The sequence below is a fragment of the Euleptes europaea genome, chromosome 8 (genome assembly GCF_029931775.1).
Source record: "Euleptes europaea isolate rEulEur1 chromosome 8, rEulEur1.hap1, whole genome shotgun sequence".
In the NCBI taxonomy this organism is placed as follows: Eukaryota; Metazoa; Chordata; class Lepidosauria; order Squamata; family Sphaerodactylidae; genus Euleptes; species Euleptes europaea.
Genome location: NC_079319.1, coordinates 74,224,450 through 74,250,235, shown reverse-complemented (window position 1 = coordinate 74,250,235; position 25,786 = coordinate 74,224,450). Strand labels below are relative to the sequence as shown.

The following is a 25,786-nucleotide window of genomic DNA, read 5'->3' as shown; positions in this document are numbered from 1 at the left end:
AGAAAAGTTTCAAACGGCTCAAGCATAACAACGTGGGAAAGCCGAAACTGAAAAAGCCTTGCGAAATAGGGCTACCTTTTGGAAACCTATTTTTTGGCATCCGCAGAAGATTTCTCTCCCACATACTTGGGAGAACTTTCGAAACATGATAAATCTGAGCCGACCTGGCGATTTATACAGTTGAAGTAGAACTTGTTTTTGCCTTGATTTGCATCGAATGAATGTTATTCAGCGAGTTGCACTGGATGAATGTTATTCAGATGTTACATGCATATCACAGTCTGATTAAAAAAAAATGTTTAAGCAATATTGATTATGAGTCAGCATATGCCATAAGCGCTGCCTGTCTCCATAACCAGTTCCTCATCGGCACACGTCTTTACTTTGAGTTCTAACCTCCAGGTACTAGCTGGGGATCTCCTGCTATGACAACTGATCTCCAGCCGATAGAGATCAGCTCCCCTGGAGAAAATGGCCGTTTGGGCAATTGGACTCTATGGCATGGAAGTCACTCCCCCAAACCCCGCCCTCTTCAGACTCCGCCCCCCCCAAAGAAAAACCTCCCGCCGGTTGCGAAGAGGGACCTGGCAACCCTACTAGTGGTCATTAACGAAAATGCACACGGGAGATTTATTGTACCTTATTGTCTCCCTGAACCGTTAGCGTGAGGCCTACTAAAGTGGCAGCGGCGGGAGGCGGGGAAAGAACATCTCCGTCCCCCCCCCCCTTTCCCAGTCCGTCAATGGTAGCCCTCCTTCCCCTTCCAAGGCCGGGCCTAGCGGCGTCTGGCGCCTCAGCCCACACCGCCCCCGCCTCCTCCTCACCTGCTCCCGCTCCACTCCCGAGCCGGCTCGGCGTCCGAAGCTGCCCAGTCGGCGCCTGAGGAGAGGCCCGGGCTAGGCCGAGGCGCTGAAAGAGCGGCCGGCTTCCCCGCGGAGAAGCAACGGCCTCGCGGGCCGCGTCCACGCCCAGCCGCCTCAGAGCCCCGCGGCCTTCCCGCGTCAGGCGCCGGCCGCGAGGAGGGCAGGGGCCTGGCCGGGAGGCCCGAGCGCGCGTGGGCAGCAATGGCCGCGTCCGCACGGCCTCAGGTGCTGCGGCTCTACCGGGCCCTGCTGAGGGAGAGCGAGAAGTTCACCTCCTACGGATACAGGTAAGGGGCGCTTCGGGGGGTGGTCGTGGAGACCGCGCCGCGCTGACTCGGAAGTCAGAGAGGGCCGTGCGCAGGGGACACGTGCGCGACGCGGGGGTTGAATCGCAGCCTTCTTGCAAAGCTTCAATAAGGATAGTAGGAAAGGGCCAGAGTCCGGTAGCACCTTCAAGACTAACAACAATATTTTCTGGTAGGGTAGGAGCTTTCGTGAGCCACAGCTCCCTTCTTCAGATATGTGAAGATTATTTGGTTAAGAAAAGTAATGTTTATATCATATAACAATGTTATTGAACGATGCAAATTATTGTGATATAAAAAAACAATATTTTTTTAAAAAAATATTTTCTGGTAGGGTATGAGCTTTTGTGAGCCACAGCTCCCTTCTTCAGATATGTGAAGATTATTTGGTTAAGAAAAGTAATGTTTATATCATATAACAATGTTATTGAACGATGCAAATTATTGTGATATAAAAAAACAATATTTTTTTAAAAAAATATTTTCTGGTAGGGTATGAGCTTTTGTGAGCCACAGCTCCCTTCTTCAGATATGTGAAGATTATTTGGTTAAGAAAAGTAATGTTTATATCATATAACAATGTTATTGAACGATGCAAATTATTGTGATATAAAAAAACAATATTTTTAAAAAAAAATATTTTCTGGTAGGGTATGAGCTTTTGTGAGCCACAAGCTCCCTTCTTCAGATATGTGAAGATTATTTGGTTAAGAAAAGTAATGTTTATATCATATAACAATGTTATTGAACGATGCAAATTATTGTGATATAAAAAAACAATATTTTTTAAAAAAAATATTTTCTGGTAGGGTATGAGCTTTTGTGAGCCACAAGCTCCCTTCTTCAGATATGTGAAGATTATTTGGTTAAGAAAAGTAATGTTTATATCATATAACAATGTTATTGAACGATGCAAATTATTGTGATATAAAAAAACAATATTTTTTTTTAAAAAAATTTTCTGGTAGGGTATGAGCTTTCGTGAGCCACAGCTCCCTTCTTCAGATATGTGAAGATTATTTGGTTAAGAAAAGTAATGTTTATATCATATAACAATATTATTGAATGATGCAAATTATTGTGATATAAAAAGAACAATATATTTTTAAAAATATATATTTTCTGGTAGGGTATGAGCTTTCGTGAGCCACAGCTCAGGCTCACGAAAGCTCATACCCTACCAGAAAATATTTAAATAAATAAAAAAACAAACAAACAAACATATAGTTTTTTTATATCACAATAATTTGCATTGTTCAATAACATTGTTATATGATATAAACATTATTTTTCTTAACCAAATAACTAATTAATGCTAGTATTTCATTGACTTCCCCTCTCCCCTCCTCTATCTATTTGATAACTTAATTGTCCCCTTTGCATTTAAATTCTAATTCATTATAATATATTTCTTATATAAATCTAATTACAATTCTTTTAATCTAAATCGATAGCCTTAATAATATTTCTTCTTCTCTCGTTTGAATTAGATCAAAATATAACCTTTAAGCCTTCCCAGCTTTAATTCATTTTCACAATATGTTGTCCATGTCTCCCATTCTCCCACAAATTCTGTGTTCTCCTTTAGATTTACTAATGCTGTAAGTGTAGCCATTTCTGCTAGTTCCAGCATTTTGTTTATCCAGTCCGTCTTGTCCGACCAGAAAATATTTTTGTTAGTCTTTAAGGTGCTACTGGACTCTTGCCCTTTTCTACTACTGCAGACAGACTAACACGGCTACGCACTGTGAATTATCTTCAATAAGGATAGCTACGGAGTGCAGCCAGCTGGACCCGATGGGGCGGGGGGTTCGAGGCTTAAGTGTCACGGTGTGGATGCATTTAGCATAGGGTTGTAATTTTTTTTTCTTTTTAACTTTAAAAATGACACTCCCAATCAGGAGGTAAAGGTTTTTCATTTCTTTAATGTTGTGCGTGTATCGGAAATCTTGCTGGCCTTTGTTCTCAAAATAATAAAGCTGTAACTTGCCTTAAGCCTGTGGGGGAAGGGTGAGACGACAGTCCTTGATGTTGGGTTATGCCAGAAACAAAGAATGCAAAGTACATTTTTGCTGTCTCTTAGCTATGATAGAAAAGGCGAACTTGAAAGATGGGTATTTCCAAATTCCTTTGAAACTGATGCGCAATTTGAACCCTACAAGCAAAGGAGCTTAGCCCAAGTTTGAAAGTCTTGTTAGGGAAAACAGATAATGGAATTGATGTATTTCAATTGAATAAGTAGATTCTCTCTTAACCTTTCCTTCTAATTTTTTTTGTGTGGGTCAATTTTATTTATTTACTTTATATCCCATATTTCACCCCAGTGGCAACCCAGAGTGGCTTCTGTCCTCCTTTCTTCCATTTTATCCTCACACCATCCCTGTGAGGTGGGTTAGGCCGAGAGTGTGTCACTCAGCAAGCTTCCATGACACAAGAGGGGATTTGAACCTGGATTTCCCAGATTCTAGTCCAAAGCTTTAACCACTGCAACCATGCATGTTTATTTAGAAGTTCTCCTCTTTGGGGTGGGACTTATTCCCAGGGAAGCACACATAAGATTGGATCACATCATACATTAATACTGATGATATTTCTCCTTTGTCTAGTGTTTTAAATTATGCAAAACAGTTTACGTATATTATCAAGCTAATCCTTCCAACAGCAACACAGGGTAGATTAAAATTGTTAATCCTGTAATTCACATTGTAGGGACTAAGAAAGGCCATCAGGTGAGTTTGAAGCGAAGAGGTTTATAACTGTCTATAGTTCCTAGCTCAGTCTCTATACTAGTGGTCTTCTATTTCCAGGCATAAGAAAGGCCATGCTGGATCAGACCAAGGACTCTCATGTCCAGCAGTCTGTTCTCACAGTGGCCAACCAGGTGCTTCTAGGAAACCCACAAACAACTGCCGCTGCATTGTCCTGCCTGTGTTCCAAAGCACCTACTATAATAGGCATGCTCCTTTGATCCTGGAGAGAATAGGTATGCATCATGACTAGTATCCATTTTGACTAGTAGCTGTGAATAGCCCTCTCCTCCATGAACATATGAAGCTGCCTTTTTACTGAATCAAACCCTTGGTCCATCAAAGTCAGTATTGTCTACTCAGACTGGCAGTGGCTCTCCAGGGTCTCAGGCTGAGGTCTTTCATATCACCTACTTGCCTAGTCCCTTTAACTGGAGAGGCCGGGGATTGAACCTGGGACCTTCTGCATGCCAAGCAGAGGCTCTACCACTGAGCCACAGCCCTTCCCCAACATGTCCACTCCCCTCTTAAAGCCTTCCAAGTTGGCAGCCACCACCACATCCTGGGGAGGGAGTTCCACATGGAACCTATCTTTAACACATATGACATCAAAGTCCCAGGACAGGAAGAACGGGACCTAGGGTTATGACCTCTCCAGTGTAAATTGAGGAAAGTGGGTGGTACAGCAAGAATGGTGGGGATAGGAAACACAAGTATCGGGTGTTGTTCTTCAGTGAGGAACAAGCCAAGGCTTAGAGCCACAGAGGAATCCTCTCCATTGCGAATGCCCTTCCTTCACCTCTCTGTTGCTCTTCCTTTGCACAGAAAGAGATGCACAAGCTATGGTGGCTACCCTTGTTCTTCAGGTATACGCTCTAGCAGTGAGTCCTTCCAAAAATCTACAAAAAATAAATGAAATTGCAGTTTTGTAGGGCTCGCAAACCAGTAGATCAGTGGTTCCCAAACTTTTCGGGCCACCACCCCCTTGGTTCCACAAACTCAACCCCAGCGCCCCCTACCATATAAAAAGCATTATTCGAAATTGGAGTTTGCATAACTCACTAAAGATAATAACATTTCAAAACAGTAACAATTAACTCCACATCTATTCAAAATCAAATTAAAACTTTAGTTGAAATTTATTCAACAAAACTGATGACCTTTATCCAGTGGTACCAGCTCTTCAGAGTCCGGAAAAAAATTCTGATAGTTTCCACCAAATTTGCCAGCGTGGTGCCAAAGCTTGATCTATTGTAATTAGTGAATAACACAGTTAAAGGGCCCCCCTCTAGCGCCCCCCTGCTGCCCTCTTTCCGCTTAGTGCCCCCCTAGGTAATCCCACCGCCCCCCAGGGGGTTGTACTGCCCACTTTAGGAACCACTGCAGTAGATGAAGCTTTGTGACCCACCTGAGGGGCCTGACACATGGGTTGAAGGCCACTGCCCTAGACGTTCTGCTGTGCTAACAAACGTTATAAGAGCAAATGAGCGTGTTTAAAAAGTTGTGTGTGGTGCCTGAAATCCTGCCCAGCTGAGGCCTCCCTGACATGTGTACAAAGTAAAATTTTATCACCGTAGTGCACATCTGTCAGGCACATATGACTGCCTCAAATGCTGCTTTCCTCTCTTGTATCTGCTAAATAACATAGTATATGTATTAGCCCTTAGTGCAAAGTTTGCTAGGTTGTTCCTTTAAACCCGGGATGTCAAACATATGGGCCGGGGGCTGGCTCCGGCTCCTTGAGAGCTCTTATCCAACCCACGAGACAGCTGAGGCAGCCCTACTCTTGATCTTGGCTTGCAAGCCCCCTGTGGACTCACCAGCCGAGGCAGCCACTACCCCTCCCTGCTTCCAATCTGGGCTGGCCAGCCCAACCAAGTGACATTTATGTGCTATCCGGCCCTCGTAACAAATGAGTTTGACACCCCTGCTTTAAACACCACAATGAAAGGCTGTGAAGGCATCCTCCCCAGTCCTGCTGTCTGTCTATCCACACATTCATCTGGTGGGTGGGTGTTTCTGGTATCTGTTTGTTTCGAGGAGGAGAGACTGATAGAAACCACCCTGAGCTCCTTGGAGGGAGAGAAGGATTAAAATGTATGTACTAAATAAATCAGGCAGGGGGGAGGACTGATTATATGGGATGGATGGTAAAGCAGGCTGGAGAAGTTCTAGGTGCATCAGGAAATATAAAGGTGCAGCACATATGTCCAAATGAGTAGCTTGGCAGTCTTGATGCACTGGGAGCCCTGTACCTTGGGGCAGGTGATACACTGTTTTCATGCAACTGGTACAATTAAGGTTTCTGTCAATTGTGTTGTGTCAGGTGACCAAAAAGCAGAAAGTCTGGAATATTAATGAATGTTTGATCATTTAAATGACCTGGAAGATGCTGCATAATCACAAAACCATGTTGGGCACAAGCGCCAGCATCGTGGACCTCAATATTAAGTTTTAGCCTAAATACCCTTGTGAGTAGCTACTTGTTCAGGGTATGTTGTTTAAGACTTGCTCACGTGTTAGAAGACAAACCCTGTGGTGTAGCAATAAATGAATATTGTGCTACTTGGCACCCCCATTGTTTTTGCAGCATCAGTGCCTTTGGGTTGCTTTTGAATTTTAACGTTCATATGCGTTTAAGCTGTAGCAGGCCAGGATATTTTTTTCTAGCAGGGAGCTTTCTGGCACAGCACATTTAGAGAGGCATTTCACTGCACTATGCACACACTTGGATCTGATCTGAAAATGGAAATATTTGGTTTACTGTTATAGTCTGTCCGAAACTGGTGATTCAGTCAGAGGCACAAATAACTTTGTTATTGTGTGTGTGTGTGTAGCTAACAGAGCAGTCGCAGGCCTCTTTTAAGCTGGAGTTTGTTAAATTTAATAAAAGCATTTTTGTCCTATTCTGTTCTTCCTACTTCCAGTGTTTGAATTGTTTTTGTGTGCTGGTTTTGGTGCCTGGATGCAGCAGTTGGTGGTGAAGGTGACGTCCAAAATGGAAGCGAAAAGTTAAAGTGCAAATGGAAAACAAGAGCTATGGCCTGGAGTCAGAGATGGGGGTATAAGGACTTCTTACAGAAATAAAGTACAGCAATGACTGAGATTGAAAAATGATTTTCTGAAGAGGCACTTAATTGCCAAGGGCTAGTTCGCTGGGAGCTTAGCACCCATGTGAGAAGGACACTCAGAGAGAGTCTTATTTTTTATTCTCTTGCCAGCTGTGTCTGTGCATGGGCACATGGACAGGGCTGTGCAATAGGCCATCTGTTGGAATGGGATGTCTGTGAGTGTCACCCATATCCCCATCCAGCCTTTCTTTTGACCTTGCTACAAGTTACTCATGCTCCAGTGCATGAGTAACATGTGCAGAATAGAAGGGGAAGGCTAGATAAGAATATGGCTCATTGTATGGCCTGTACATATGCCTATAAATGGGAAACGGCTCATAGGAAAGGCCATTCTGGATCAGACCAAGGTCCATCAAGTACAGCAGTCTGTTCACACAGTGGCCAACCAGGTGCCTCTCGGAAGCCCACAAACAAGACAACGGCTGCAGCATTGTCCTGCCTGTGTTCCACAGCTCCTAATATAATAGGCATGCTCCTCTGATCCTGGAGAGAATAGATATGCATCATGACTAGTATCCATTTTGAGTAGTAACCATGGATAACCCTTTCCTCCATGAACATGTCCACTCCCCTCTTGCCTCCCAAGTTGGCAGCCATCACCATATCCTGGGGCAGGGAGTTCCACAATTTAACTATGCGTTGTGTGAAGAAATACTTCCTTTTATCTGTTTTGAATCTCTCACCCTCCAGCTTCAGCAGATGACCCCATGTCCTAGTATTATGAGAAAAGCTTCTCCTTGTCCATTCTTTCCATACCATGTGTAATTTTATAGATCTCTATCATGTCTCCCCTTAACTGCCTTCTTTCCAAGCTTAACAGCCCAAAGATGTTTAGCTCTGTTGAGCTTGTGGGAATTCTCCAAGTGCAGGCAAGTCGGCTGCGACTTGACGGCACTTTACACACACACACACAGGCACTGTGCTCACAGTGAACTCATTTAACCCCCATCCTGCTGACCATGGGTTTTGTTTCTAATGCATGGAACTTGACCTATGCCTCAACCTCCAAACTCCTAATCTGGAACTTCTACTGAAGTTATTTATTGTATTTGTACTCAAATAAGAATCTTTGGGACATAAAATTTGCTTTGTCTCTCCTTTTTTATTGATAAGGGATGACCTCGGTATAATCCTGTATGGAGGTGGCAGTCATTTTTAAATTCAGAGTGGGGGAGTGTTTTTTTGAGGTTTGGTTTTCATTACATTGCTTTTTATAGAATGCTTTTGCTTGTATACTATTATATTTAGAGTTGGATGTATTGTTTATCTAAAACTCAAGGACAAGGCTGAAGTAATTGCTTCTTCATCTTGCCCAATTGTAATGCAATTTTGGTTTGCCTTTCTCTCCCTCCCTCCATTCTGATATTGGACCAACTTCTTTCTCCTGGTGTTAGTAGGCCAAATAAACATGTTTATGACCTTTATTTATCACAAAAAAGGGCTAGGAGCCAGCAGAAAGAGTAGGATCGCAGCTGATCTCATCACAGTTATTGGAAAAAAAATAGCCATTTCTGAAACAAGCGGTGCCCTGTCCCTGGCTAATGTGCTATGGGGCATTTGTGGGGGGTAGATAAAGGAAATTGCAGGCCATGTAGCCTAACATCCTTCCCAAGTAAATAGGTGAGAAATTATTAAAATAGAATTACTAATCAGCATGGCTTCTGTAAAGACAGAGGCTGTTACCGCACTAGGTATTCCCAGTGATGTATCAAGAGTTGAAAATGTTATAAAAAACATCACTTTAAAAGGGTTTTTGGATGCCATGGCTAAAAAATGGTTGGAAGACGTCTTCACGGCTAAAGGGGCCAAACAAAGCGCAAACAGTATTTTTTATAACATTTCCAAACTCTTAATACATCGCTGGGAATACCTAGTGCGATAACAGCCAGAGATTTGGGCGGGGGTATTTCCCCCCCCAGAAAAGTTTCCATTTGTAAAGATTGTTTCATAAAATTAATAATGAATGGATGCCATTGTCAATACAATGTTAGGCAAGCTTGGCAGCTTCTAAATTGTAATTAATGTTTTCCAGGTTATTATCCCTAAGAATTGTGTCTGATAGTACATGTATATTGTTTAGGGGGTAAAACTTCAAATGCATATTGTGGCACCGGGGAGTCTGAAAGGGGCAAGGCGCCTTTAAGGAAGAGTGTTCAATGCTGTTGAAATAGATGAATAAGGAACCACATCCACAGCACATCACGCACACTTCTTTTCTTTGAAAACCTGTAGATGAGTTTTGCCAGCAGGTCCTTTACAATTGTTCGTGTGGTCCAGACTGAAGCATTCCTTTAAAACAGGTGTAAAACTCAGGACAGAAACTCCATTAGCACAGGAGTGAGGGGCAGCAGAAGGAAGAGTTCTTCATTAATTTCAGGTTAGTTTTAGTGTAGATATCTGCCAAATTGGAAAGTGGGGGGCATTGATTGTACACATGTTTTGCTGACCACACACACAAACAAGATTTTTTTTGTACTGGCACATCCATGATCTGTTATTCTGTTTACAAAGCTTGTATTTTCTATTAAATAACATTACCTTTGACATTAACATTGAACATTACCTTTTTCATATTAACTTTCCCCCCTGAGATATAATGTAGCATAAGGGAAAGGAATTCTGATTCTGGAAGTCCCTAGTTCAAATGTCACCTCTAACAGAAACTCATCATGTGACCTTCAGAAAAACCATTCTTTCAGAACATAAGAAGAGCCCTGCTGGATCAGACCAGTCATCCAGCATCCTGGCTCACACAGTGGCCAGCCAGTTACTCTGGAGTATAGTGTCCAAGACCTTCTCCTGATGTTGCTTCCTAGCAGTGGGTTTCAAAGGTTTACTGCCTTTGAATATGGAGGTTCTCACTCTGCAAAACAGGGATAACAGTACTGACCTAGCTAGCAGGGATTAGTAGGATAACATATGTGAAGCACTTTCAACGCTCTCAAGGATGATCTGTATGGTACACAAGACTATGAAGTATTTTTTCAGCAAGTCATCGTCCTGTGTTACTTAAAACTTTGTTCCTTGGCATTGTTATTACTGTTTTACAATTTGTTTATCAACCTCCGGATGCTCCTTTGTTTGTTTAGGACATATGCCATCAGAAGAATAAGAGATGCCTTCAGAGAAAACAAAAACCTGAAGGATTCAGCAGAAATTGAAACACTGGTGAACAATGCAAAAACAAATCTGGAAATGATACACCGACAGGTAAGCCTGGTTTTCATCCCAGTTTCATGGAGCATTGCATGAACACATGAACGCATGAAGCTGCCTTATACTGAATCATAACAGTGGTCCATCAAAGTCACTATTGTCTACTCAGACTGGGAGCTGCTCTCCAGGATCTCAGGCAGAAATGTTAAAGTGAATCTTATGAAGTGCAGAAGATTACACCACAATCTGTTACAGTGCACTCCTAAACAGAGTTACTTCCTTCTAAATCTGTTGAAGTCAGTGGAGTTAAGAGTGTATCTCTTTTTAGGATTGAACTGTAATATGGCTACCTCTTGTAAAAGAACAAAATACTATTTTTTTCTGAAGTGTGTGATACCAGCATATTGTATCCCTTTGCCTAATGTTTTGCAGTTAGAGGAAATGATCCATTTCTAGAATCAGAAAAAGTGTGTGTGTGTATACACATGTGAGATTAATCTCCTTTCTTTGAGTCTAGTGATTCTATGAAACTGCTGTATTCTCACTCAGTTACTCTAGCTCAGTATTGTCTATTTGGAGTGAAGGTGGCTCTCCTAGGTTTTAGGAAAATAAGAGTCTTTCCCACTGCCTGCAACCTGCGATCATTGAACTGGAGATGGCAAAAACTGAAATTCTTGAAGGACTTCTGCATTCAAAGCATGTGATCTGCCACTGAGCTATAGCCCCTGCATCCTTTGTGGATTGTAGTGCAGGAACATTATAATGTGTCCATAGATACAAAGACAAAGATTATATATTTTCATTAAAAGTCTCCATGCAGCTCATGCTTATTACTCATTTGTAGGGGATGTTCCACATGCCCTCCATCATGCTGTGTTGCTCACGCTAGGATATCACATTTTCCAAGCCCAATCTGCATGCACAGTATTTTGAACACACAAGAATACATGAAGTTGGAGCAGTACACTCTGATCTGGAGAACCGGGTTTGATTCCCCACTCCTCCACATGAGTGGCGGACACTAATCTGGTGAACTGGATTTGTTTGCCCACTCCTACACTTGAAGCCAGATGGGTAACCTTGGGCTAGTTTCAGCTCTTTTAAAGCTCTCTCAGCCTCACCTACCTCACAGGGTGTCCGTTGTGGGGAAGGGAAGGTGATTGTAAGCTGGTTTGATTCTTCCTTAAGTGATAGAGAAAGTCGGCATATAAAAACCGACTCTTCTTCTCTTCCTTCACTGGACTGTTAAGGTCAGCGCTCTGACTGGCAGTATCTCTCCATGGTCTCATGTAGAGGAGATCCTTTCTCACCCCCTTTTTAACTAGAGATGTCAGGAATTGAAACTGTGGAACCTTCTGCATGTAAAACATGCTCCACCCCTGAACCATGGCCTCTCCACAGAAGAAAGTGGGATTTGCAACCCTGAGGACAGTTACACCCTTGTAAATCCACTGGCATCTATGGGTTTAGAAAAGGGGACCTCTGTTTAGGATTATGTTATTTTCTCTCTCTCCCAATCCCCAAATATCATATCCATTTCTAGTAGGATTGCCACATAAAACATCATTAGAAGACATCACAGGTACCTCTTAGATACTACCTGTGATATCCTTAGGATTTCTGTGCCTCTTTTCTTTCCCAGAAGAAGTTTCAAGATGGCTAACAAAATCTACAACATCGCAAAGTACAATGAATGTATGCATGTGTGTTACGTCAAATCTGTTCTTGAGTGAAAAATAATAGCAGGTGGTATGCAGTAGATGTTGTTTTCGGAACTAGGTTAACTTTGATAAATGAAAATAAGCTTGAAAATGAGTTTTCTAGTTATGGAGGGAGCCTTGAATGTTAAAGTAGTTTCTCCATAGTATAAAACACTCTGCTGTAAAACTGGCATATAACTCATGCTTCCTTTTTTAAAGGAAAAGATTGCTAACGAGCCGGTCTGTGAGTTGGCTCTCACAGTTTTAAAGCACATTTATTAATAGGAATAAAAACAGTTTTCTGTGACATCTAAACCCATATTGATGTAGTTCTGTTTCTTGCATATAATTATGTCTTTTGAATGAGAAATATTAGAAGTATTCACATTTTTTCAGGCTAATGTTCACGTTCAACCTGTTTATAACAGCATAATTTAAATAGTAAAGAGTTGTCATAAACTGGGGCTTGCTGCAGTGCAAAATTTAAGACATGCATTCAGTACACTGTGTTAAAACCAAGTCAATGGAACGAATCAAATGTTAGATATGTTCTGCAGTTTGGAGATTTATTAAGATGTAGCGCATCTCCTTTTTGCTGACTTTTTTCATGGCATGTCGATAGAAATTAAATAATATCCCAGCTGCCTGGCAATTTGTTGCTTCTGTGAAATCAAATTTATATTCGCTTTACATGTTAATTTATGGTTTAGTCATCAAAGTGACCGTTGGTTCCTGTGCTTCATAAATAACTACTAGAATCAGCTGAGGGGGAATTGTGAAATTATGACAGATTACTGTCATTTTGTTCATGTCATTCATGGGATTTGGCTGAATTTTGACAAAAGCAGCTTTTCAAAGCAAAAAAGAGCATTTATGTCTACTGGCACCATTATGTATTTTTGCAGGTTATTGTTTTTAGTTTAAAATGGCTGAAGGAGCAGAGCAATTTTTCCTTTTAAATCAGTGGTTCCCAAACTTTTCAGGCCACTGCCCCCTTGGTTCCACAAACTCAACCCCACGCCCCCTACCTTATCTAACAACACAGCTGAAGGTGCCCACCTCTAGTGCCCCCCAGGGGGTGATACTGCCCACTTTGGGAACCACAGTTCTAAATTGTTTTTCATGTGCTTTACTCAAGAAAAAAGGGGGAAAGTTTGATTTGTATCTTGATTGTAAGGGCATGTTACTTGGGAGTAAGTGCTATCAATTACCAAAGGTACACAATGAGTAGTTAAGTGGATCCCTCGAAGATGCCATGTCAGGTTCAGTTTCTGGTATCTCAGGTAATTGGGCTTGGAAAAACATCTGCTTGATGTCATGTAGAACTTCTTGGCTTGATGGTCTGACTCCGTAGAAGGCAGATTTCAGTAGCTGAGGTCAAATGCGGAGCTGTAGTCATAGTAATTTGCAGCTGAGATGTTTGGATGGAGGCCATTGCTACTCTGCCCAGAAGAACAGTTAGGCTGCTACAATGCTATCTGAAGCCCACCTAAATTTTACAGAGATTGTTGTAGAAGCTCCTTAGCTGAAGACATCCTATCTCTTTCGATGAAGAGAATCTTACCCTCCTTATGCAGATCATCAGAGATCGACAAGCATGGGAGAGTAAATAGAGGCACCAGTCCTCTGTCAGACAAAGGCATAAAAAGAGCTCAGAATACTTGGGCTTTCTAAATCCATGCCAGAGTAATGCTGCCGGTACCTCAGGATCCTGCAGCCATTTAGGGCAGTTGTCTGAAACATGGGCTTTCTCGGGAGGTGGTAAGTTCTCCTTCCCTAGAGGTTTTTAAGAAGAGGTAGATGGCAATCTGTCAGCAATGCTGATTCTATGACCTTAAGCAGATAATGAGAGGGAGAGCATCTTGGCCATCTTCTGGGCATGGAATAGGGGTCACTGGGGTGTGTGTGGGGGGGGAGGTAGTTGTGAATTTCCTGCATTGTGCAGGGGGTTGGACTAGATGACCCTGGTGGTACCTTCCAACTCTGATTCTATAAGAATACAGACACACAGAAGTCAGTAGTTTGGCTGTTGCATTCAAACCTTGGGTTTGTGTGCCCCTTTTCCCAAACATTCACTTCAGTTTCTACCCTCTAATCCCATCAAGCTGTAATTTCTAATTCTGGTTTGGTGGACCAGCGCATACCGTAGTTTGGCAGTTTGGATGTAATAGCAAGCTGTGGACTGGTGCAAAATTGAGCAGATTGGCACCCGCAAGGGAAAAGGGAGGGAGCACATGAGTCAAAACCATGTGAACAGGGCCAGTGGTATCTCCCTGGGAGTGTCCTCTATGAAGGGCCATAATGCATGTATCAGGTCTCTTGTTCAGTCCCTGGCATCTGAGAGAGCATGGCAAGAAAGGCCCTTTGTCCAATACTTTGGAGAGTTGCTGCCAATCAGAGGATACAGTTGTGGGCTAGATGTTCCAGTGGCCTGTGCCTGGCAGCCAAATGCCCAGTCTGCATGCACAGTATTTTGAACACACAAGAACACATGAAGTTGACTCAGACCGCTGGACTGTAAAGGTCAGTGCTCTGGCAGTATCTCTCCATGGTCTCATGTAGAGTAGATCTTTCTCACCCCCTTTTAACTAGAGATGTCAACAATTGAAACTGTGGGACCTTCTGCACATAAAGCAGATGCTCCACCCCTGAACCATGGCCTCTCCATGGTTCAGCTGTTCCCACAGGAGTACCATATTTCCGTCTGAACTCTGATAAAGTCTCTGAAGAAATGTTGGTGCTCTTATGATATGATCAGGAGTAAGAAAAGTTGGTGCAAAAAAGTTAATGCCAGTAGAATGTGCTTTGAAAAATGGCCAAAATTGGGCTTGTGGTGATTTGTGTTGTGAGGTAGGTTCAGAGTTATATTTCTCTGTGGCAATTCCAGTGCCTTTTGAATACATCTGTGAAAGAGAGTGTTTGCCTTTGAACTGGATGCTTAGCTTATAATGTATTAGTAAACAAGGTCTGTTCTTTCCTCCTTTTACTTCAAAGCCTTCTTTCATTTCTTAGTGTGATGGTATTGTTGCCTTAATTATTTACTTGAGGGTCAGATGCTGCTCTTGGGCCATATTAGATGCATTCACTCAATGGGAGCTCAGAGATGGCTTTTACACTCCTGTGGGAATGTTTGTGGATCTGAATTTGAAGGTAATTATCCCCCACCACAAGTATAAACAAAATAAACGGCACATGGTAGAAATAAACTTTCACAAACCTTCAGTGGTCGAAAGATGCTTATTAGGCTGAAGAAGCCTTAAAGGTGAAACATGAACCAATACCCAGGAAGCACGTTCCTATAAGCTTCATGAATAACTCCTACTTGGAAGCAGTTGTGATCTACACTAAACATTGAATCCAGCGATATAAAATTTAAGATACGTCATTTGCACAAGTCACACGCCATTGGAGTAGTAAGATGTACTTTTGACGTGTTGTAACGAAACGATACGTTACTCACGCAGGTTACGCCATTTACCTATGCTTTGAACGTTATCAGATGTTCTTTTGGCTATTGGTGAAAGACTTCGCTTACTAGCGCAAAAATGGCCCTTTTGAGGCTACGATTTGGATTCTTTCATTGTATATATGGAGACACAATAGGGTTTTTTTTGTGTGTTTGGATGGGGGTTTATTGTACAGCACCTTGTAAGTTTTTTTGCATGTAATGACTATATTTCATCTCTTTAGTTCACTATAGTAAAAAGTTTAAAGTTTTTCTACATAAGAATTGTGAGCCACGTGCTGTTTATTTTGTTTAAGCTTGACTGAGTACAGCATAGGGAATTTTGTTTGTACCCACCAGAAATATAGCAGCTTTAAAGGACATGCAAGTGTTGGTTGTGGATCTCAGTCTGTTTGGTTGTTAGAGCATTTCTTTGCAGCTTTTCTCCCCTCCCTCAGCCCAAGGAAATTTACAGAAATGTCCCAAACAACCCATTATATAATAGGAACCAACAAATGTAATTAAAACAACACAAAACAGAGAAAGCAGACACGTCCTGGGCAGGTCCTGATTCACAAGGCTGTGAATCCCAGGCTAAGGGCCAAAAGCCCTTTGGCTTGTGCCCAAGATTTCATGCCTCTGGCCACACCCAGGCTTCCTATTGGGCTCCCCACAAAGGATCTTCTCTACTCATTTTCTTCTGCCTGAACTGACATTAAGGCAGAAGGCTGTAAACTGCTGACTCCCAACAGAGCCCTTCCATTCTCACCCATTTCGGATGCTCAGATCCCAGAGCCAGGCAAAGGGCTCTTCAAGTCCCTCCCCAGCAGCATGGATAGCAACAGAGGCCCTGTTACACAGCCTTTGGCTGCTTGCTTCTGTTGTTTTGTTGCAGGGAGTTGAGTTCCTTAGATACAAAGCAGCAATTTGTGACAGGGCCTCTTGCGGTTCACAATAGGGAGGAGGAGGTTAAAGAGCCCTTTGCCTTGCCACACACATGTGACCCGTATGAGGGGAGCTAATGTTGTTGGTGTGGTGTAGTGGTTAAGAGCTGCGGACTCTGATCTGGAGATCCAGCTTTGATTCCCCACTTCTCCACATGAAGCCTCCTGGGTGACATCAGGCTATTCACAGTTCTCTCAGAACTCTCTCAGTCCCACCCAGCATTAAGAGCAGTGGTTTGGAGTGGTGGAGTCTGATCTGGAGAACCGGGTTTGATTCCTCACTCCTCCACATGAGCGGCGGAGGGTAATCTGGTGAACTGGATCTGTTTCCCCACTCCTACACATGAAGCCAGCTGGGTGACCTTGGGCTAGTCACAGCTTTCTTAGAACTCTCTCAGTCCCACCTACCTCACAGGGTGTCTGTTGTGGGGAAGGGAAGGCGATTGTTAGCCGGTTTGATTCTTCCTTAAGTGGTAGAGAAAGTCGGCATATAAAAACCAACTCTTCTTTTTCTTCTTCTGCCTCTCAAGGTGTTTGTTGGGAGAGGAAGGGAAGGTGATTGTAAGCTACTTTGAGACTCCTTAAGGTAGAGAAAAGCAGGGTATAAAAATCTAGTCTTCTCCTCCTCCTCCTCAGTTCAAAACACGGCCCCGTTGGGCTTTTTGCTGATGAGGACCTTGGATATAGAATGTACCATGATGTAAAATGTAAGCACAGAGTTTGAACTTTTGATGGAAAACTCTCTCTTGTGTATATGTGTATGCATTCTTGAAAGAAGTTTCTGAATCCCTAGTTGTCAGCCTAAGAGGAGCTCTTTTGAGGAAACAAACCCTTGGTTGAATCTCACAGGAATTAGTCTTCTAGCTGCTCATTTAAAAAGGAATTATTCTGGATTTCCCTGGTGATTTGAAGGGTGCAATACCTATTTAAAATGTTCAAGGCACATGTTGAAGTGCCCTTCAGAAAAAAATAAAAGCTCTGAAGCATATTGTGGCTTTTCTGTTTCATTTTAAGTAATCCAAATGAGAAAATTGTGCTTGAGGGAGAAGATAGTCTCTGGTCACTCTGCAGAACTATTTGAGCTTCTAGCATGCAAGTATATATGTGTATTGAGTTTCTCTGGGCAATGTGTTATTTGCCTTCAAGTAGTCCAAGAAACTGGAACTATGTAATATAAATGGAACTATGTAATATAACATCATCTAAGGTCTTTTGTGTAATTTTTGGTCTTGATTTTTCTCTGTATGTGCTTGAATGGAGCACGGCAAAAAGAATATGTTGTAAAATGTATGAGGAGCCATAATTAGCATATTGTAAATGTGGCTAGCCCAGGCTAACCCAATCTCGTCAGATCTTGGAAGTAAGCAGGGTTGGCCCTGGCTAGTATTTGGATGGGAGACCTCCAAGGAATACCAGGGTCATGGCATGGAGGCAGGCAATGGCAAACCACCGCCGAACCTCTCTTGCCTTGAAAACCCTACAAGGTTGCCGTTAAGTCAGCTGTGACTTGACAACACTTTCTACCACCATCAGATGTGATAAGTTCATCGCTTTAACAAGAGAGGTTTTTTTTTTCATACTAAGCAGTTGCTTAAATAAAGTTGGTGATAACATTGTGACAATGAATCAAGTGCTCCAGTGCATGTTCTTAAGCTTCTTTGGCTGTTTCCCAAAGCTGACCTCATGAGTTTCAGGGGCAACTTGTTGGGGAGAAGTGTTGTGAGCAACCCTGAATCAGGGTGGGAGGATGAGTCATCATCATTGGGTGACCTATCCCTGAGACCCAGACTGGCAGAAAATCTCTGAAAGGTAACCTCCTCCCAGAAGGGACCCTTCACCAGTACCACCACCAGCCCCTGAGCCAGAAGGGCCTTCACAACAGGAGGCATCAATATGGGTAGACCCCTTCCAGACCTACCACAGTCCCCCACAGGACATCAAGAAAGAAGAAGGCAAAGAGCCAGGGTAGAGACCTTGAGTGGGCACAGGAGTGCATGCCTGGCAGATCGCAGCCACTCTTTCCTTGTAGAAGCAGAAGACTAGAGCAGTGACCCTAATGACTAGACCCGGCTGCACCTGGAAGGGAAAGGGGCTACTTAAGCTGGCTGTGAGACCAAGATCAGTGTGGGGTCAATGTGTCTGCATGCTAGTGGGTGATCCTGCCTTGGAACTGTGCCCTGAATCTGATAACCTGTTGCCTGACCTTGGGCCGGAACTGAGCTCTGCTTATTGGATTCACCCCAACTGTACTGTCTGCTCGTCAGTGGGAACTTTCGCCTGACCTTGGGCTGTGTTTTGGACTTTGTGTTCTTGGACTGACCACACTGCCTATCTGTTGCCAGGGCTTTGGGTTGAACTGGTGGACTGGTATTTACTGGCTGGTATTTTCCTGCTGTGGAAGGAAGCGGTGATTACTAGGAACTTCCCACTGTGGCTGGTGCTAGTAGATTCACACCTTCATGTCACCATGTCCTGTTCTTGCTGTCTTACCTCTGTTCCTGGCTGCTGCGATTTTTCATAAGCCCACGCTTACATCCAGGTACAAATGCTGTGGCTTGACATGATCGTGTGGATCATATGCTGTAATGACTTTACTGAAAGCACTTTGTGAGCTTCTGAGAAATTATTCATTTTTGCTAGCCCTGGAAAATTATAGGGAAGCTAAGAGGACCAGAAGGAGGTGCGGGCCTTATTTTTTTTATCCCTCCTTTCCCCTACCTGGCCTATCTAACTTCCATCACCATATCTCCCTTTGCCTGCCACAGTCCCAGTTGTGGTACTTTTCTCCTGAAATATGAATGCCTAGGCTCCTAATTTACAAGACTCAAAAAAGAGATGTTCCAATTCACTCAGTAACTCAGTGGAGGAGAGGGCTACATTATAATTGTTCCTTGTGCTCCCTAACAGAGCAACACAGAGGCATGATTCTCTTTGGCATCACCCTTTTGGTGTCACTTGGAGAAGGCCTGAAAGAAAAACAAAAGCCAGAAGTCTCACCTCTTGAGGCACTCTAGGTGTCAGGAGAGGTTGCCTCAATGGATGGTCGCCCTTCCAGCCCATCCCTGAATTTGGCTGCCCAGTCAGTCTCTCCTCTGCTCCCATCAGCAACAAAGGTTATGGGGAGAGGCTTTGGATAGTCTCACCCCCAGACAGATCATCTGGTTGCCACTGTGATGGTCTGGTGGGGCAGGGTAGTTTTGTAGCTCAGCTGTGAAAAGAAAAAAGCACTAAGAAAGAGAAGCTAATTTGTCCCTCAACAAAAGGGGGAGAAAGCAATGAGGAACTTCCTGAGGCTTACGATTTGGACTTATGGGGTTTTGTTCCTAAGGACTCCTTGGGGGATGCAGTTCTTTGTGTTGTTTTGTAAATGTAATTTTTGTCTGGCAAACAAAAACATTGAAATGATAAAGCAACAGGGGGGGCAGAAGGACATGTCAACTTGTGCAAGTGAAAGTGTATTCACAGTTCTTTGTGTTGTTTTGTAAATGTCATTTTTGTCTGACAAACAAAAACATTGAAATGATAAAGCAACAGGGGGGTCAGAAGGACATGTCAACTTGTGCAAGTGAAAGTGTATTAACAGATTCACACACACACACACACACACACACACACTGTAGATCCCCCCCCCTCACATTACCCTCTGTACTGTCCTTGAAGATCCACCAACCCCAAGGAGTCACATTTTAGGAAACACATTATATGGTACCAGGAAGGGTGTCCTGCCCAGTGTGAAGCCCCATTCTGCTCAAGGTCCTTAGGATCCAACCCTTTGTGATTTAAAGGGGGCAACTCTGGGGATTTGTCTAGGGAAATGCTGGAGCAGACTTGTGTCTTCAAAAGTACTTGTCCGTGCCTCTTTAGGAAAGTCTACTTCACACTTCTAAAAATATTTTCTGAAACATTGGGGGCAGGGGTGGAGATTCCAAACTCTGCCAGTAGCAAAAAGCTCTGCTGCTGGTATATTATATTAATATAACAGTACTGGCAGATGTGCAATTTATTTCTCCTTTTTGTGACTTTCAATACTGTGTAACCTTGTTTCATTATGTAACAGCAATTAGGGAAGCCAAGCCCAACAGCACAGCATGATGGGAGAGAGCCTTCACTTTCAAAGGTGCATTCGCCATCCTTAGTCACCCTGGCATTGTAAAGCTTTTTGTGCCGGCGTTGTTGAAGACCTGTTGAAAGTGCTAATGAGGGTTTTCTTTTTGTTGTTGGGCTTCCCGTTAGAAAAAAGAAACGTGTTAACGACAAATGAATCTGCTGCTTGTTCCAGTGAGTTTATCTAAATTGCTTTTAACTCCTGCTTATTTTTCCCCCCAATATTGAAACAACTATAATTCGGCCCTCCTGTTTGAAAAACTCTATGTATGCCAAACCCTGACCTGGATAGCCCAGGCTAGCCCAATCTCAGCAGCTAAGCACGGTCAGCCCTGGTTAGTATTTGGATGGGAGACCACCAAGGAATACCAGGGTCGTGACATGGAGGCAGGCAATGTCAAACCACCTCTTGCCTTGAAAACCCTACAGGGTCACCATGAAACATGTGACTTGATGGCATTTTCTACCCCCACACTTATGCCCAAGAGAGCAGGATTTTAACTTGTGGGCCAGGCATCCCATGTGTACAGGTGACTGCCTGCAGGGCGCATGGCCAAGTGTGTGCATGTAAACTTTGTATATGTCATGGGGACTCCGTAGAAAGCACAGCCCTGATTATGTGTACCTGTGTGTACACATTCGTACAAGTTTTCATCTGTGTATATATGGATGTCCAGAGACAGAGCCATTTCCATCAGTGTGCATAACTTGTGGGTTCTTTGAACAACTGAATAGGACATGTGTTCCAATATACTCCTGATTCTTCAGTATGAAGTTTCAATCTTCACCCACAGGGGGTGTACAGTGCAATCCTAAGCAGAGTTATGCATCTCTGTTATGCCTCTCTAAGAACATTGAAGGCAATGGGCTTATAAGGACATAACTCAGGATGACACTGACACTTATCTTAGGACCAAACTTCATGATACATCTGACATGAGTCAGGTCAGGGTTCCCACTGAGGTGGACTTAAGAGGATGTAGCTCTGCTTTCTATTGAATGACTAGCTCCCAAGTAGACTTGGCATTAATTGACGCTTTCAAAATTGGTGTTGATTCAGTTTAAATCTTAAAAGTCTTGCAAAAGTGCTGCAGATGAAAATGCACCGGAGTCCTTGTTTGGCCAATAATATACATTATGCAATTCCATTCTGAATGGTGTCTGTCAGTCTGCTAAAATTTGCTTAAATGTGAGTGTTCTTACTGGGTGAAATGTTTCCAAATTTTGAAGCTGAGTGCTATCAATATGCAAATGATGGTCAGCTAACCATTTGGAAGCTATTGTCTCAGTGCTCAACCAGTGTGTAGAACAGAGGTGTCAAGCATAAGGCCCATGGTCTGGATCCATCCCCTTGAAAGCTCTTATCCGGTCCGTGAGGCAGCCACACATACCCCACAGTCAATCTGGGCTGGCGAGGCATGGCCCAGCCCGATCAAGTGACATTTATGTCATATCCAGCCCTTGTAGTAATTGAGTTTGACACCCTTGGTCTAGAAGCTATACCAAGTGGATGAAGTTCAACAGTGGCTGATTTGTAGGCACTGCAGGACACCATTCCTGGATCCATTGTTGTACCCAGAGCTATGTGTGGTGACAGTAGTCAGGAGATCCTATCCATTACATCACAGAAGGAGGCTATGCCTTTTCCTAGAAAAGAAAGATGGTGCTATTCTCATCCATGCTGTTTGTAGCTTCCCTGATTACTGTAATATTATTTATGCAGGAGTGCTCTTGAAGATAACTTGATAGCATTACCCAGTGCAGAATACTACAGTCTTCCTCCTTATGAACATAGGGGTGCACATGCAGCATACACCATGCATAACTATGAAAGGAGAAGGAAGGGGGGATTTGCAGGTCATAGGCAGGCAGAAAACAATACTTATGAACTTCAATGTCTGCACCATCCTAGTTCTTTAATTTACGTGCCAAGAATTATCCCTCCCAACTCAATGTTTTTCTACCTGCAGTTCATTCAGAAGCAATTATCAATACATTGAACTGTTCAAAGGAAGAAACACTTAAAATTCTAGCATCGGAAGTTATCTGTTGACAAGATTTATTATTGAAGTTTCGCTGTTAAAACTTGACAATTAAAAAGTATTGACAAATGTAAACACATTATTGATGTTAATTTAAAATGCACAAGATTGATCAGCATCCCAAAGGAATGCTAAGCAGATAGAGAGTAATAGCCATCAGTAAGTATTCACTAGTAACAGACACCAAGGAAAAAATATACTCTGTTAAAAGACATTCTATCTTCTATTAAAATGGAAATTCTTTAAATACAAGCATGGAGCCTTTCATTTTTTCAAAAACTGGCAGAACTGTGTCATTTAAAAAGACCTTGTGGGATTAGCAAGCATTTTTTTAAAATATAACAGTGTTAAATTTTAGAGTTTTTAAAAGGAATGATTTAGAACAGTGGACCACTGCCCCCTTGGTCCATAAACTCATCCTACTGTACCCTATAAAAAAGCATTATTCAGAACAGCAGTTTGCACAACCCACTAAGAGAGATTACAGCAATAAATTTCAAAACAGTAACCATTAGTTGCACATATATTCAAAATCCAATTAAAACTTCTTAATTTATTCAACAAAATTGAACTTGATCCAGCGATACCGGCTTTTCAAAGTCTGATAGTCATTTAGCAAGAATTTTAGATACCACATTTAGTAACTACCGTATTTTTCGCTCCATAAGACGCACCTGACCATAAGACGCACCTAGTTTTTAGAGGAGGAAAACAAGAGGAAAAAAAATTCTGAAACAAATGGTGTACTAAACTATTTAATAAGCTATTAGAATAATATTTCAACCATATAAAGTGAACAACAGCCAACAGTGGCATTAAGAACCATCATCACTGTCATTAACAAATGAAGAGAGACTTTAAGGTTCGATTACTCTTCTAGTCTTCTGTGAACCCCAAGAACTCATCATCGCTAGAGTCAGAATTTAGGAAGCTCAGTTGCTCACAATCACTGTCATCACTTTCGTCGCTATCTTCAAATAAGATATCATCTTCGTGACCGTCCAAAGCATTGCTAGTGCCACATTTTTTGAATGAGTGGGCAACGATTTCCTCCTTCACCGAGTGCCATGATGTTTTCACCCATTCACAAACTTGAGTTATAGTGGGCCTCTTCATTCGTCCAGTAGGTGTCAGATCATGATTACCAGCAGCCATCCGTTTGTTCCACTCTTCTCGCATGAAGACCTTAAATGGTTTGTTGAGGGAAACATCGAGAGGTTGCAACTGGCTGGTAAGACCTCCTGGAATTACAGCTAGATGAGTCTTCACTTCTCTAAAGCACTTTTTTTTAGTTTCACTAATATGTGCCCTAAACTGGTCTAGTACTAATAAGGCAGGTTTTTTCAGAAGCCCTCCAGGACGTTTGGACCACACTTTTTCAACCCATACTCTCATTCCATTTTCGTCCATCCAGCCTTTCTCATGAACATGTACAACAGCTCCTCTTGGAATCACTTCTTTTGGAAATGTTTTCCTTTTGAAAATTAGCATGGGTGGCAATTTGGTGCCATCTGCACAGCAAGACAACACAACTGTGTAATGGGTTTTCTCATGTCCGGAGGTTTTCACTGTGATAATTTTGGCACCTTTCAGATCAACAGTCCTATTAGATGGCACATCAAAGGTTAGCGGGACTTCATCCATATTCCCAATCTGGCCAATTTCAAACCCATATTTCTTCCTAGCATCAATTACAAATTTATGAAAAGACAGAATCTTAGATTCATATTCTTTTGGCATTCTTTACGCAATTCTGGTTTTGGTGCGCATAGCAAGGCCACATCGCTTCATAAATCTGTAGCACCACGATGGTGATCCAGTAAAATCATGAATGCCTTTCTCTAAAGCAATGCGTTTGGCTTCATATATTATCATTTTTGTAGAGACTGAGAGGCCATTATTCTGGTGACGTGTGATCTATTCTTTCATGGCCACGTCTAACTGTGGCCACTTTGCAGCATTTCCACGAAGAGTGTGCTTACTTTTATCTGCTTTTTGCAGCTTATCCTCCTGTTTCCTCCACTCTCTTATCATTTTTTCAGTTGGAGGTGGCCCAAAATGTCTCTTTGCTGCTCTGTTTCCATGCTCCTTAGCATATTTTACTACCTCTAGTTTAAAAGGAATCTTATATGCTAATCTCTTCTGCTTTATCATCCTTGTATGTGGAATGGGGAAGGTTTTCTGCAAGAAAATACAGTAATGAAGGAACTGTCAGTAATGTACCGGTATCTCCAATGTTTACCACTGACCGCTGACCATGGTTTTCAATCAGAAAACACACTCTGGTGGCACGAAGAAAACAAAGAAGGCCCTCTTGCTAAAAGGCAGTGTGTGCTTTCTCCGTGAATAACAGACAGCCCTGCGCATCATGGGAAGAATCCCCCCCCCCCCTGAGGAATGAGCAGCATGGAAATTCCAGGTGCTGTTCCAGATTGACAGAGATGAAATGCCAGATTTCAAAATTCAGAATTTCTAACACAGACAAAATCCTAACTGTTGGAAGACCTGATGGGAGGGAGAGAGAGAGAGAGCGGGTTCAGAGCTCAGAGGTTGTCCTCGTCTACTGCCTGTTTAAAACTAGCAATCGGGCTAATAAATCTCAAAATATTCATAGTGCTTGGCACTTACAGAATGCTCTGAAGAAATGGTCCATGTCTACCATGGAACGGAGTATTGTGAAAGATTCTGGGAAGTATTCTCACATAGTTGTTCCAAGTTAGCTGAGAACTGCGCCCAAAGCCTCCCTGCCACGGCAGGTTGTGGGAGCAGATCATATGGGATGAGCCAACTCTCTTTCAGGAGGTCTCTCCCATTGGAACTGACCTTAACGTTGAGGAATGCTAGATAAGTTTGTAAGAATCCCCAGGGATTCCCCAGAGCACCTGACAAACCTGGAGTGTTTCAAGTGCTTTCTGTACATTCGCTGTCATTTGTGCAACACCCCTGCAAGGTGCGGTGAGCATGTGGGGGGGGGGGGACAGAGGTGTCCAGGATAAGATAACAGCGATTTCATAGAATCACAGAGTTGGACGGGATCACCAGGGTCATCTAGTCCAACCCCTTGCACAATGCAGGAAATTCTCAACTACCTCCCCCATACACCCCCAGTGACCCCTACTCCATGCCCAGAAGATGGTTTGTTTAAGGCCTTGTAGTAGGCTTACCATTTTCCCACTGGGGACAGAATAACCCCTAGCTCCTATTGCCCGCTGCCACTGAGCTGGGCAGCAAGAGGAAATGCCTGGAGAAATGTGGGCAATAGAAATGGGGGGGGGACATCCCCAGCCACCATCCTTTGTGTGTATAATACAGGCAAAATACAGAAATAATAATCTGGGGAAAACCTCCC

General features: G+C 42.8%; 1 protein-coding gene across 1 annotated transcript in view; it reads left to right on the top strand.

Moving 5' to 3' along the window:
- Positions 1-1,064: 1,064 nt before the first annotated feature.
- The window catches only part of LYRM4 (LYR motif containing 4), an 88,755-nt gene continuing 64,033 nt past the window's right edge, over positions 1,065-25,786 (top strand). The window contains exons 1-2 of the mRNA XM_056854738.1: positions 1,065-1,150; positions 10,136-10,256. Coding sequence (XP_056710716.1) covers positions 1,065-1,150; positions 10,136-10,256 — 207 coding nt within the window. The remainder of the gene's footprint in view (positions 1,151-10,135; positions 10,257-25,786) is intronic.